Source organism: Trypanosoma cruzi, assembly GCF_000209065.1.
Source record: "Trypanosoma cruzi strain CL Brener chromosome Unknown tcruzi_1047053504445, whole genome shotgun sequence".
Classification (NCBI taxonomy): Eukaryota; Euglenozoa; class Kinetoplastea; order Trypanosomatida; family Trypanosomatidae; genus Trypanosoma; species Trypanosoma cruzi.
The window spans coordinates 207-14935 of record NW_920182.1 but is presented as its reverse complement, the minus strand read 5'-3'; the positions used below and the strand labels follow the sequence as shown (position 1 = coordinate 14935).

At 59.9% G+C, this 14729-nt stretch overlaps 1 protein-coding gene across 1 annotated transcript, besides 2 other annotated features; it reads right to left on the bottom strand.

Moving 5' to 3' along the window:
- Positions 1 to 14729: part of a sequence feature (areas not merged during assembly with more than two copies in the genome that could not be assigned to a particular haplotype) that runs on past both edges of the window.
- On the bottom strand, positions 3181 to 13476 carry Tc00.1047053504445.10 (dispersed gene family protein 1 (DGF-1), putative; the record flags this gene model as incomplete). Its single annotated transcript, XM_803961.1, has 1 exon — positions 3181 to 13476. The coding sequence occupies one exon, from the start codon at positions 13474 to 13476 to the stop codon at positions 3181 to 3183; it is 10296 nt and encodes a 3431-aa protein (XP_809054.1).
- Positions 8575 to 8625: a microsatellite.

Below are 14729 nucleotides of genomic sequence, written 5' to 3'. Positions count from 1 at the left end.
TTCGCCCAATACTCCCGCATCGCAAATATACTTCTCGGGGTCCTTTAAAACCCCTCCTGCAAGAATTTCCGATTGGCGTCCACAAAGCCCCTGCCATCAAATCTCCTATTAAGAGGCTCATTCAGCTTTCTGTCCATGACACAAACTTTCCGTTTAAAAAGTACATCTTCAGTCTTAGTTACAACGGTGAATTTTCTTCGCTGCTCCGAGTATCCGTCTGGCATTTCAAGAGCTGAATCAAGTTTTTGCATTGCCCGGAAATTGATCGTGTCTTTCCTCTCATAGTCCCTCCATTGATGAAGAAAGAACACACCCTCGTGAAGAAGTTTTTACACCTGGTAGCGTATCAAATTAAGAATTCCTTCAAGAAGCTGCCGGCCTTTTACGTAAGCATCGAGTCTCCGAATAAACATCTCCCCCGTCGCATTGTAGTCTTTCATCAACGGTCGTCCTGGAGCCAATACAATTCCACAAAAATATTAAGCTTCAAGCTGGTGCTGAGAGTATCTCCGTCTAGCATTAGATCTTCCACCAGGCTGTCAAGAGTCCACGACAGTCACTCTTTACTCCCCGCCACATGTCGAGCTGCAGCGTCGGAGCCAACACAGATGCCGCTGGCTCCAAAGGACAGTCGCGGCTGTTTCGTCCCGCAGTCCCAATGGCGTTGGGCGTGGCACTCGCACGGCTCGGTGGTCGGTGCGCCACGCAGCCGCACTGCAACGCCTGTCGGTGAAACAGTCGAGTCCCACCGCCCCCGCAGCAACGCAACGTGCAATCGGCCACAACACCGCCACATTATTGTCCTTTTCTATTTTATTTTATTCACGTTTTCTGTTTGTCTGTTTTCCCTATCACTAACACTAAAAATAAGTGTGCACCTTCACAAAAGAATAAAAAGAAAACACGATCCCACCGTACCGATGCAACTCAGCACCCTCCTCCATCCACCACCATTGCCGCACACGAAAACGCAGTCACATCGCAGAGTCAACACCACAATGTGCACCACACCATCTTGCACTGAACGATGGGCGAGACGCAGCCATACATCGCCCCGCTCCATTTTCCCACCCCTCAAGTGTTGCGTGCCCGCACAAAGCAGCAAACAGAATCAGAGTGCACACAAACCCAATCATCCCCTCACTCGCTGAAGCACATTATTCGCATGGAGTGGCAACACTTGGGGACACACCAACAGTAGCTGACTGCATGGAATTTCCCTGCCAGCCCTGGAAAGAGACACAACAACTCTGCGGAGTAAAAGTGGCAGCCCCTCGGTGTTGCCCGCAGTTCACATGACAGGACAAGTTCCACGCACGCATAGTTCCAAATCCCTCGCTGTTTGAGTGCACATCAACTGAACAAGTAAAAAAAATACGTGCGTGCAAGATGGCATTTAAATACGTGAAAGCGTCGGCCTGCTTCGTTTGATGGTGTTGGCGAGCAGTCCCACACAATCCAATCAAAGTGACACGCCGGACAGGAAGGCGTCAGCCAATAATAAATAAAAATAATTGCGCCAATGCAAAAAGCAGCAAAAATTGGATTTGCACCCCACTCCGGGGGCGACAGTGGCATGAGAGTGTGTATGTGCGCAAGACCTTTCGTGAGGCAGTGGCCTCCAATCCCGTCGTGCCCCGACACAAAAGGGCGACAAAAAAAAAAAGCACACTCTCCAGAAAAGGAGTGACGGTTGATCAGTCAGCCCCCGCTTCGTCTCACATGACATCCACATATGTGCACTCCACCCCAAATACGTACCTCCCTGAACGCCGCATGCATGACGTGTGGCTTCTTCACGCGCAATGTGTTCTTCCTCCCGCAAACAACAAAAAAGGACGGCCATGGCGCAGCTCCAATCAGAAAAGAAATCGAGGCAGACACGGGTGGGAACCAGGGATCATAACAAAAATATTTTTAAAAAAAGGGGGTAATAACTCCTCCAAGCCACGGAATCGTGCAATGTTCATCCCTCTCCTTCTACATTGAAGCCACCACGACAGAACAAATGCGACAGACACATGTGCAGCACAATATCTTTCGCTGCCCCGCGTCCCATCTTAATTCCCATGACTGCCACGGCGGTGGTGCCGGCGTTACATCTGAGATAACTCCAAAATATCAGGCACCACGCTGTGGAGAGTGGATGCTTGCCGAACGTGACCGCGTTAGTGCCTAACAGGAAATGACATCAAAAAGAAAAAAGATATCCGTGGCTCAAGCTACCCGTGTGTGGCCGTAGTAAAGCAAACACTGAGACACGTGTGGAGCAACGCAAAAGAAAAAAAGAGAAGGAAGAAAAATAAAACAATCCACAGAAATACATCGATACATACATACCTACATATAAAGTAATAAGTCATTCCGCATAATTCTTCGTTCTTTCTCTTGTTGTTTTTTCTACACAACACCAGAAGTGTAAAGAGTGACAAGCATGCCATCCCACACAGTCATCGTGGGACAGGAGGGAGAGTCACTGCAGGCACCCGCACAAACAAATAGAAACAAACCAACAAAAACCAACAATCAATGACGCGGTCGGGGCGGAGTCCGATGAGTGGCTGCGCAGCCGCACAGCCGTGGCCCCCACGCCCTCCCTCATGTCAGCCAGCAACGCACACTCACAACCTCCAGGAGGTGACGCTTCGCAGAAGGGCTTCATCGATTGTTTTCCCTAACGTTTTCCTGAATGCATCCTATGGCCCGCACGCCAGCCACCGCCGTCGAGCACTTCCTCATTACAGAGTACAGATATGAAAGAGAGACCACTAGCCCACATCTTGGTGCGGCAGCGAAGAGCGTAAAACACGCACACACACGTTACGCATCCGCCCCGGGCTAGCGCGATAGTTCGATAATCCGTTGTCGTCGATAATCGATAAAGTAAAATAAGAACTCCAAATCACCCAATCAATCTATGAATAATGGAAAGAAAGCAGATACCCGCCAGAAGCGTCTACGTCATGCCGCATCTGCGAGGGGCTTTTTGCCTTCTCGCCGCGTAAAGAGACTGTTGGGGTCGGAGCCTTTCCACTTCAAAAAAAAAAAACTGCGCCGACTTTTTCGTCAAGCAAGGCATCTTCACCTGTCCAGAGGAGCATAATTAATGCTGCAGCTCCCATCGGGTGCACGGTCCAGTAGGCTCAGAGCGTCTGAGCGGGTGTCACCGGCCATGGGCTGCTACGGCGGTGCGGGTGGTCGGTACGACGACGCAACGGTGGTGCCTGAAGTGTAAGACGATGACGTCCTGTCGTGGAGCTTCTGCGTCTCTTCGTCGCTCTCCTCGTCATCGCGCAGCAGCGCCTCCAGCCCTCCACGCCGCGGCTCGCGCAGCTCCTGCCAGTGGCGGTCCTCCGCGTACCACACGACGACACTGTACGCAGTGGCCGCAAGCAGCACAGTCGCCAGCAGCAGCACGATGGCCGCGTACGCCCTCGCACCGCCGTCGCTCGGCGCAAGGTGGTTGGCCGCACTGACCACGCACAGCGCCGCAAGGAGCGCAAAGCCCGCAGTGTGCATCACAGTCAGGAAGGACGAGCGCATCATGTTCGTGAAGGCAACAACGCCCGCACCCGCAAGCAGCACAGCCGCCATGCAGAAGTACTGGACGTGGCAGCCTCCCACGGGCGGGTGCACAGCAGCAATCAGGCACACCACGCACAGCACCGACAGCTGGAACACGCACCAGTACACGTAGCTGCCCCTCATGTTCGTCAGCATGCCGCCGTACATCCGCTGCTGCGCCGCGGGGTGCCAATACCCGACGGGGTACAGCAGGCGCTCGTGCAGCGGCTTCCTCAAAAACTGCCAGTACCTCGTGAAGCTCGCGCCCACGTGGCGGGCAATCAAGTAGCACAAGCCAGCAGGGAACGCCACACCGTACAGCACACCAGCGACACCGGTCACGCGGTGCAGCACGCGGGCGTCGGGTATCGCCAGTGCAAGCACGGAGCCGAAGAAGATGCCGAGGTGCATCGCGTGCGCCACAACGTACGTCAGGCTCGGGAAGCGCATCGCAGCCCACGCAGTCGCCGCGTCCACGCCGCGCCACCGCTGGAAGGCCGCCATCACACCGCAGTGCACGCAGCCAAACACAGCGGCCAGCAGCGCGTTGCCCACCACCATCCACAGCGGGTCAAGGGCAGCGAACACCGACAGGAAGTACGGCAGCGCAACGGTGCTCGCACGCTCCTGCGCCGAGGCGCATGGCATCCTCGCAAAAACGCCGAGTGCCTGCATCTCCAGGACGGAGCCCAGCCCGCCGGTCACCACCACGGCAACAGCCGCCGCACCCGCAACAACGCCAGTGATCGCCGAGAGGGCGCTGGCAGCGGCGGGCAGCGTGTTCGACCTGATTGTGAAGGACCCAAGCAGCACACCCCTGCAGCCGCCAGACACCGCCGCAGCGTCGCAGCGAATGACTATCGTCTCGTCGGCACCAATGAAGTAACCGCGGTGCACGGGCACAGCCAGCTCCAGGACGGTGGACGGATTCGTCGCGTTGCGCACCCATGTCGTGTTGCTCAGCATCGCTCCCCACGGACCACCAAACCCGCTCGGCTGCGCCGTCGACACCGGCACGAAGCTCAGGTGCGTGCTGAGCTGCGGGTCGCGTGCCCAACGAAACGGCGGCGGCAGCGCCACCATCAGCCGCGTCGGGACGGCGCTCCCACCGCCGCGAATGTCGTTCTGCGTCAGGCTCCCACCAGCCGCCGTCGTCGTCACAGCAAGCGTCGGGCACGCCACGTCGCTCCACCACAGCGTGCTGCTCACCGACGCCGTCGGGGTCCGCGTGGGCGGCAGCGCCACCGTCTCCGTCCCCTGCAGGGTCTCCGTCGGCCCGTACGGCGTCGGACTGTAGTGTTCGGTGCTGTGGCTCGGTGTTGGTGTCGGCGTCGCCGTCCACGTTGTTGTCAGGCTGCGCGTCTCCGTCAGCGTCTCCGTGTGGCTCAGCGGCGGCGGGGCGAGCGTGCGGTTGCACCCGTCCACGTGCGGCAGGTACACCGGCAGGCAGTCGCGCCCGTACCCGCCATCAGCGCAGCGGCAGCCGCACGACCCCGACATCGCCCTCGTCGCGGCAGCAAAGCAGCTCACGTCGGCGTCGCACACGCCACACGCCACGGGGCGAAATTCCCCGATGATGCCGGCGGACCTGTAGTCCATCGGCTGCAGCGCCTGCCCGTTGAGCGTCAGGCACCCCACGACGAACTTTCGGCCGGCGCCCCCAAGAGCTACGGTGCCGTCCATCACGACGGGCCCGCTGCCGGCGTTCCCGTGGAGCGTCAGCGTGCTCTGCACGAGCTCCGCACGGCGCGTGTACGGCGGCACAGACAGGAGCCTGCCGCTGATGCTGTTGCCGCGCACCGACAGCCACGACCCGGACGCAAACGACGCCCACCCCCGCAGCACCAGCAGCGCGCCATCGGTCAGCGAACCGGCGTTGTCGTTCACTACGACGGCGGACGCGTTGGCCTCCACACCGCTGTCGAACACCAACCCATGCGCGGCGTACACCTGGCTCCCCGACACGTGCAGCACAGCGCCCCCCGACGCCACCACGCGCGCACTCGCGTACAACGCATATTCGCCACCGAGCACAGCCGCGTCCAGCGCAACACCGCCACCGACAAGCTCCAGCACCGCGCCGTCCACCACCACCGTCCGCCCACCAGTCATCACGGTCACGAGAGCAACGCCGGACACAACCAGCACGGACCGCACGAGCCGCAGGCCCGACAGCACCAGCACCGGTGCGTACGGCGAGGACTCCGAGCCAGGAAGATACACAAGCGGCGTCGACCTCGCGGCAACCAGCAGGGAGTCCGTCACCGTCAGCACGGACCCCGCAGGGAACGTGCCGGTCAGCACAAGCGCACCGTTCAGCGCCTCCACATCGCACACCGACAGCTCCACCGGCCCGCTCTCGTCGCTCCCCGCCGCCACCGCACCGCGCAACGATCTACCGCCCATCACGTACAGCACAGCGCCGTTCAGCAGCGACACGTTCTGCACAACGATCCGCACGCCGTCTCGCGCCATCCACGGCACGTAGAGCACAGGACTCACGCCGTCCAGCACAACGTGGCGCAGCGTCACATCGCTCGCGCCAGCAGGCACAACGAACGCCGACCGCACCGTCACGCCCTCGCGGACGAACACACTCGACCCAGTGCCCACGGCAGGCGGCAGCGCGGGAGCTCCCACAGGCACGCACGCCTCGCCGTACCCGCCGCTGCCGCACAAGCACGCGCACACACCGTCCTTCACGCTGGCCGACGCCGTCCTGGGCGCGTAGCAGTGTGTGTCCCTGTCGCAGTCGTCGCACCCAGCAACGTCGATGCTCCCAGCGTCGCCAAATCCAGCCACTGCGTACTCCTCCGCCGTCGACAGGACACGGCCACCAGCGCCGTTGCACGCCACCCTCAAATGCGCCCCAGCCGAGAGCGACAGGCTCAGCGACAGCATCCGTGGCAGCAGCGCTCGGTTGCGCACAAAGCTCAGCGTGCTCCCAGCAGCGGTCACGGCGCCAGCCGCGTAGAGCATCTCCCTCGAGACGCCGTCGTGCACGTTGCCCTTCGCCAGCAGCATCGACCCGCCGGCCAGACTCACCGTCGAATAAAACGCCACCGCGTAGTCCCCCGCCGACAAAAATTCGCTCCGCACAAACGCCACAGCTGAGCCCGACACGCTCACAGCCCCACGCACAGACACCGCGTGCTTGCACAGCAGGAAGTCGCTGTCAACAAACGCCACCACGGAGCCGCCACTGGCAGCAACACCGCCGTCCACCGACACGCACAGCCCCAGCGCCGTCTGCACCGACAGTCCGTCCAAGTACAGCGCACCGCGCGACGACAGCGCCACGCCGCCAACAAACAACACGCCAACAGCGCCGCGGAACACAGCCGCCACATGCGCGCGCGCGATGGTCAGCACGCTCCCAGTCAGATTCACGTTGTGCAACACGAGGCACGCGGAGAGGTTGCCAAGTTCGTAAGCATCGCGGTACGCAACACGCGCCTCTGCGATCAGCAGCGAGTCCACCACAGTGACGCGCGAGCCCGGCGGAAATCGGTTCGCCACCAGCACGCCGCCGCCGGAGCGTGACTCAAGCCCGCTGACCAACACATCGACGCGCTGTCCAGCAGGCGGGTCGGACCGCCACCCAACAACGTACAGGCTCGCTCCGCCCACAAACGTGCAGTTCACCAGCGTTACGTTGCGCACGCTCCCTGACATCGACTCCATGTCCACCACGACATCCGCCACAAAGGCCACACCAACGTAGCACACCACCGAAGTCCCGAAACTGACGTTCACCTCCACACCCACACGCACGTCCCGCACGCACAAGTCGGTGCCGTCAGTGCTCGGTGGCTCGGGGACAGCGACGGGCAGGCACGCATCGCCGTGGCCGCCCTCACCGCACGTGCAGGCGCAGCCATCACTCGAGGCCGTCGTCGTGTACGCAGGGAAGCACGAAGCCGCGAGGGTGCATGGGTCGCTGCAGGTCAGGATGGTGGCATTGTACACAGACGGGATGGCGTAGTTCGCTTCCTCCTCGCCGTTCACGGTGTTGCACGCGGCCACAATCGCTCCGTTCGTGAGATCGCGGGAACTTTGAGGTATCCGCAGCATTGTCGGCGTGCCCGTGCTGGACATGAATCGGTTGCCGGACACAGACACCGTGGAGTCGCGGAGATTCACTTTGGGATAAAGGAAGGCAAACGCTTCCGATGGGGATTCACGGCAGAGGTTGCCGCTCAACTGCAGCCAGGAGTTGTAGTAGATGTTGGACGATTCGCCTGAGATAAACACAACCGAGCTTCGCTGCATCTCGTTGCCCTGAAACACAACCGCTGAAAAAGACTCGACGTCTAAGGTCCGAATAAGTAACACGAAGCACTTCACCGGCCTCGTCACAAGGTTGCCTCGGATCACCACGGCAGAACTGTTCAGTACGCTCAGCGGCAAGGACTGTCTAGTCCCCTCAAGATGTATCAGCGTACCGTCACCGCCATCCATATGAAACGTGTTGCCCACCACCGCAAACACGGAGTGCCACGACACCCTCAGCGCAGATCTGGAAACGCGGATGGCGCTTGACGATGTCATCACGCTCTGAAACACATTGCCGCTCAGCACCACCGCGGAGTCGTTGCTGATCACCAGTCCATTCATCGCAACACACGACGGCCTCATAACTCCCAAACCCGACCGAGGGATCAGCCTCGTGACCGTAAAGCGGTTCCCGCTGATCGTGATGTTCGTGCGCGGTGGAAACACACCCTCCGGGCTGAGCAGCGCGTCACTAAATGTGTTGCCGGTGACGACGATGTGCAGCGACCCCACAGCGGCGTACGCGTTGCCCAACAGCAACAGCACGGCGCCGTCCCTCCACGTGCATCCATCGAACGTGACATTCACCACGTCGCCCGTCATCGCCCCAACCAGCACCGTCAGGCTCATGCCGCCCCCGCTGAACGTCACGTTGCGGTAGCACAGCCACGACAGCCCGCCGCCCACAGCCTGCGCAACCTCGGGGTACACCATGTCGCTGATGCACTCACCAACCGGCGGAGGTGGCGGTGGGGGCGGCGACGGTGGTGATGGCGGTGGCGGCGGGCCAGCAGGCACAGGCGCCGGGACACACACATCGCCGTGCCCTCCAGCAGCGCACTGGCACTTGCAGTCAATGACCGCCGTCGTCAGAGGAGCAAAGCAGTCGCCCTCCTTCGTGCACTCCCCGCACACTGCAACCGTCGTCACGTTGGTGATACCGTGGAGCACCAGTTCTGCCGCCGTCGTCACCTCCCGTCCCGCGACCGTCAGACACCCAGCAACGAACCGGTAGCCGGCGTCAGCCTGAGATAGCAGAGGTACCGACAACCCCGTCGAGCCCATCGTGCAGCCCGTCAGCGTCGCCACACTGCTGCCGTCGATGTTCACAGTAGTTATTAGGGAGTAATGAAACATCGCACCCACACCCACGTCGTTTTCACGCCAATCCAACCAGCTTGACCGCTTGACGGTAAAAAAGCTTAGTGAATATATGGCATAGGACACGGAGCCGCTGTTCCCCACCACGCGCAGCACGCTGTGTTCCGACACGCTCAATTCTTGATGCTGACACAGGAGGCTTGTTCCGGAGGCCATCGTGTTGTTGAGCAGCGCAAAAACGGAGTGGTCACTCACACTGAGACTGTGCACGTAGAACAGGTATTTGTATCCCTCAAAGCTGCAGTACCGCGCGTACAGCGAGCTGCCACCCACCAGCGTCAAAGTCCCGGTCGAGTAAAAACCAAACAAACCGTAACTCATTGCATGCGTCTTGATGTTGCTGACCAACAGCGAGGACGCGCTTAAAACAACGATCTGCAGTAACACGACGCTCAGCATGTTGGTCCTAATGTGCGGCAGCTGGACCTCGGAGGACTGCACCGCGTCAACCTCCGTGACAGCAATGTCGCAGTGCTGCGGAAGGGCAGCTGCAAACACAACAACGGAAGACCGCATCACCGTCCGGCTCACGCGGATCAGGACGCCGGCTGAATCGGCCGCAGAAGCACCCCCAACAAACTGCAGCGCGGCACCCTCACGGAACGTGCATTCAGTGAGCGTGATGTTGATGGGGAGATGCAGCGGCATACGATTGAGAAAGAACGTCAACGCAGCACCCACGCCGCTGAACGTCACACCCACGTAGCAGTGGTACGCCTTCCACATGTTCAGCGTGATTTTCGTCAGCGTCTGGTTCACCACGCAGCTCGTGTCGCCGTCAACGGCTCTCTCCGGCAAGGGCGGCACAACCCTGTCGGGCACCTCGAAGGGAAGACACGACGCGCCATGCCATCCGTCCTTGCAGCTGCACGAGCACGAGCTGCGGTCCACCGACTCCGTCCCGGGCATGTAGCACGCCGCGTCGTCGTTGCACGTGCCACATCCGAACACCACCACGCCCTCCGGAAACACACCGTCGTACGACACCTCCCCATCGCCCTGCAGGTTGCACCCAACCACAAACCGCGCGGATAACTTCACGACAATGCTCGATGGGAGAAACCTGGCAAGAAAAGACCTCGAGTCCACCTGACGGTTGTGTGCAAGCGCCACAGTAGTGCCGCTGCCCGACAGCTGAATTTTGACCTCGGCATGTGCTATACTTAGTATTGAAGCTGCACTTACGTTGTTACCCTCCACACGCCACTGCGCACCACCCTCGAGTGACAATGAGCCAGACAAAAACACCAGCGCAGATTCAAACTCCTCTGTGCTTTCAACAAAGGTGCAGTCCGCCACTCGCAGCAGCCCCGCGGACCTCACGGTGGTATCCCCGTGAAAATAAAAGCCACTGACCGCGCTCATCTTGGTGTTCTCCACATCAAAGTAGCCGCCGTTCCTCAAAGCAATAGCATAAACATAAACGGATGATTCTACACCGTCATCGTCCCTCGTTGCCCTCAGCGTATTTCCCTTCACAATGACCCCGCCACCATCAACGGCAGCATTGGTGAAATAGACTGCGTGAATATTCCCTTCGATGTAGTTGTCAAGCAGCAGCAGCGTCGAGTTCACACAAATAAAAAGCAAAAAGGAAATGGCGTGTCTCGACGTCGTCACAAGTACACTGCCCACCATCAGTATCTGGGAGCTCACGCCAAAATCGCCCTCAAACACCAATGCACCAGAAGCCAGCATCGAGGATGTCACGCTCACGTGTACGCGCGCACCACTCCCCCTGATCAACAGGCCCATTAGGACGCACTGCAGCAGTGTGATGTTCAGTGTCTGCTGTGGCGCGTCAAAATACGACAGGTCCAGCAACATCGCGGCGGTGAAGGTCACATTGACGAAGCACAGACCACGCACACCGGGATCAGGAACGTACACGGAGCCGATGCTGCCACCGTGCACGCAGCGGACCTCCGTGTCCTTCGCATCGGGGAGCGGAAGCGGCCCAAGAACGTCCGGAACCGCAGCTGGCAGACACGTGTCACCGTATCCGCCAGCAGCGCACACGCATTCACAGCCGCTGATGCTGCTCGTCCTTGCTGCAAAGCACACGGCGTCCACCGTGCACGCACCACAGTCCAGCACCGTCACGGGCGCCACAATGTTAAGCTCGTCTCGGTAATTCGTCACATGTGAGCCCCTTGCCTCGTTGCAGACGCCGTAGATGGTCGGGCGCGTGTCGGATGGTGGTGACCATTTGTTTGTCATGTACGCAGTGGTCGACGAGTACGAGCCGTACGTGAAGTTGTTGTCAAGTATCGACCACACACTCTGATCGCGGAACACAACGCCGTTTTCGCTTTCCACGTACACAACGTAGGCCATGTGGAACTCGTTGTCGCGGTGCACCAGCCAGCTGCCGCCAGTCACGGACAGCGTGTTTGCCATCAGCATGGCGAAGCCGAGACGGAAATTACTGGACACAATCTGCAGCACACTGCCACTATCCACCGCAACATCCTTGAACATACACGCGCCCTCGTACATGTTAATGCTCGGCGCACTCAATGAGCTGTTCTGTATGGAGAACACGGAGCCGCTACCAACACGCAGGTCCGAAGCAATAGCGTACATCACGTGCGTGTCCGAAATAACAACGCAGTTGTCCATGTAGAAGACGCTGGACAGGCTCACGCCAAGGCCGCGCTCCACGAGGATCGCAGCGCACGAATCCCCGCCGCACACCAGCTTCGACCGCGTCATGACAAACCGTGTCGACAGAAGCCGGACACCGTCCAGAACAAGCGCGGGGCCGTACCGAAATCCCTCGTGGCCACGAGTCGTCGGCAAGTACCGCGACCCGCCAACCGTCGCGCGCAGCGTTGAGTTCGCCAGCAGCACACTCGAGTTCGGCGGCATCGCGCCATGCAGCACAATCGTGCCCTCCAGCGACGTTACATTCGTCATGTTGACGAGGGCGTGGGGCATCAGGCGCGCCTTGATCTCGCTGAGGCCGCCAATCCGCAGCTGCGCGCCGCCCGCAAGCACGCAGTGGCGCAGCGTCACGTTCAGCGCGTCAGCGAACGCGTCCATCAAGCGCAGGTCCACCGCCACAATGATCGGCCCGCCGAACACCACCGAGTCGAAGCACGTCGTCGCACGCCCGCCACCAACCGTCACCGACTCCGTCAGCGTCACGCCACTCACGCAGTCCTGCCCACCGCCACCGGACCTCGCAGACGGCACGTCGAACGGCAGGCACGCCTCGCCCACGCCGCCGGCACGGCAGCTGCACACGCATTCGGAGAACGACGCCGTCAGCGCATCAAAGCACGCCAACGCAGCCGCACAGCCGTCGCACGGCACCACGCTCACGGAGGGCAGGCCGGCCATGCGGTAGTCGCCGCTGCTCTGCAGCACACGGCCGCCGGCACGGTTGCACTGCACCGACACGACGCCGCTCGTGATCGTCGGCCCGGAGACAAGCGTAGCGCCAGTGGCAGCGCAGCGCGCAATCGACACGGTACCGCCGCTCAGCGTCACACCCGACAGCGACGCCACAGACGACGCCTCGCCCACCGCCCACACGTCGTGCAGGTCCAGCCACCCGCCGGCACCGACCGTCCCACCGTCGCAGCGCACCAGCGAGGACGCGACAAACCCCTCGACGCGCACGAAGCGCAGCACCGAATCAAGCACCGCGAGGCGCTCGCCAAGCACAATGCCGCCGCCGCTGCTCACAACCGACACACTCGTCACGGAGAACACCGAGTGGCTCTGCAGACTGAGACGCGACGAAGACGCCACATGCATCGCGGACGCGGTCGGACCGCCCGACGCCTCCAGCAACACGCCGTCAAGCACCACCGCGCTCGACAGCAGGTCCACGTCGCCGCCAACGTACACCGCCGACCCGCCCGCCTGCAACGACCTCAGCACAGTGTTGCTCACACGCAGCTGCGACTGCAACAGCGACGTCGCGTACAGCACAAGCGGCGACGCCACCGCGTCCGTCAGCCCGCTCAGCTGCGAGTAGCGCATCGGCCCCGGCGTCACAATCGTCGAGTCACGGACCGTCACGTTCGTGTGTGCCGGCAGGTTGTGCACAAACACAAGCGAGCAGTAGCTCCCGGACAGCCCGCTCACGCTCACCTCCAGGCTCCGGTCACGCGCCGGCTCGCCGCTGTAGCCCCGCACGTGGATCTGCGCACCGCCGTCGCACACACAATCCCTCAACTCGATGCGAAGCGCGCCGGGAAGCATCGCCGGCACGTCAAACACAACAGCCACGCCGTTCGTGATGTAAACGCCGTCCATCAGCACCGTGTCCACGGCGCGGCCAACCGTGATGGCTCTGTCCACCGTGCCGCCCCGCAGTCGCAACACCACCGCATGCGCCGCAGGCATCCACGCAGCAGCAGCAGCCAGCGCCAACACAAAAAGAAGCGCCACACGCACAGCCGCAATGACCCTGCACCGCACACGGTGCCGGCTGCGCGGACACGCACCCACCGCAGACCACATCCACCGACCCAGACACGTATCAACAGGACTGCCGTGGCGTATCGCACTCGCACCGTCGACCGTAACTCCTGCCTAACAAATCCCTTTCTACAGATGGAGAATCCAAAAGCACAAATCCGATAGATCGCTATACCACTACTACTTGTCCTAATACTGCCACGAGCAATAACTAATACCTTGAAACGATAGTTTTGCTGATCAAGCCAAAGTATCTCTAACTGCACGGTCAGAGGGGAAGAAGGCAGAAACAACAGTAACACAGTGGCACAAAGAAGCATCCAACCTCAGACATTCCCACCAAAGCACAACCAGCGACAAAAAGAAGCGCAGACGCAGTCAGCCCGGTGATGTCACCGCCCTCCCATCACCCGCGCAGTCTCACACAGCCGCGGTGCCAAGTTGCACGATTCTGTCAAAAAGACACATGACCATTGGTGCCGCTAGTGTAACAGATGGTTCTGCATTGCACAACAAACAGCAAAATCATAATTGCATGGCATACACAGCAAGAAAAAGAAAAAGCACAGCGGCACTACTCAGACACGGGGGACAAGAGCCCAAATCAATTGTGCAGTCTGATTGGCTCATAGAATTCCGGATGGTGGTAACGCCGCTGCCGCACGGTGCGTGTGGCTTCTGGCTGCAGTGGACCTAGAGGATGACGAGACGAAAGAGAGATGCGGTGCGGTTCTCATACATCTCGGTTCTGACACCAGTCACGCCACCTCTTTTCAAATCGCCTGCAGCAAAGACCGTCACCGTCAGCAGCGGTCGGTACCTTCCCTCTTCACCGACGCCGTCACGCGCCTCTTCCCTCAACAACACAACGGGGGAGCGGCAGCCACACGCAACTGCCAGCACCAAGCACAAAACAAGAATCCACCTGCACTGCAACATGTACGCCGTGCGTGTACCAACGAATACAAAAAAAAAAGCAAAGCATCTGAGGACACACACAACCACACAAGAGTGCCAGAAAACAAACAAACAGGATGAATGCTGAAACGCAACACTGCACGGCTGCCCACGCTGCGGCAAGCCGCAGGACACATGCCGAAAAGTAAAATAAAACAAGGTTAAATCGGTCATCCATCATGAACTCACTCAAAAACAAAACAAAAAAAAAAACTGCACGCTGCTGCGTGAATTCCAAATCGGTGCGCATTTCTCGCCTGCAGATAAAAAATAAGAAAATACGTTACACTCCTTCCAGTCGTTCAAACACCCGGTGCCCACACATTATTTATATCCCA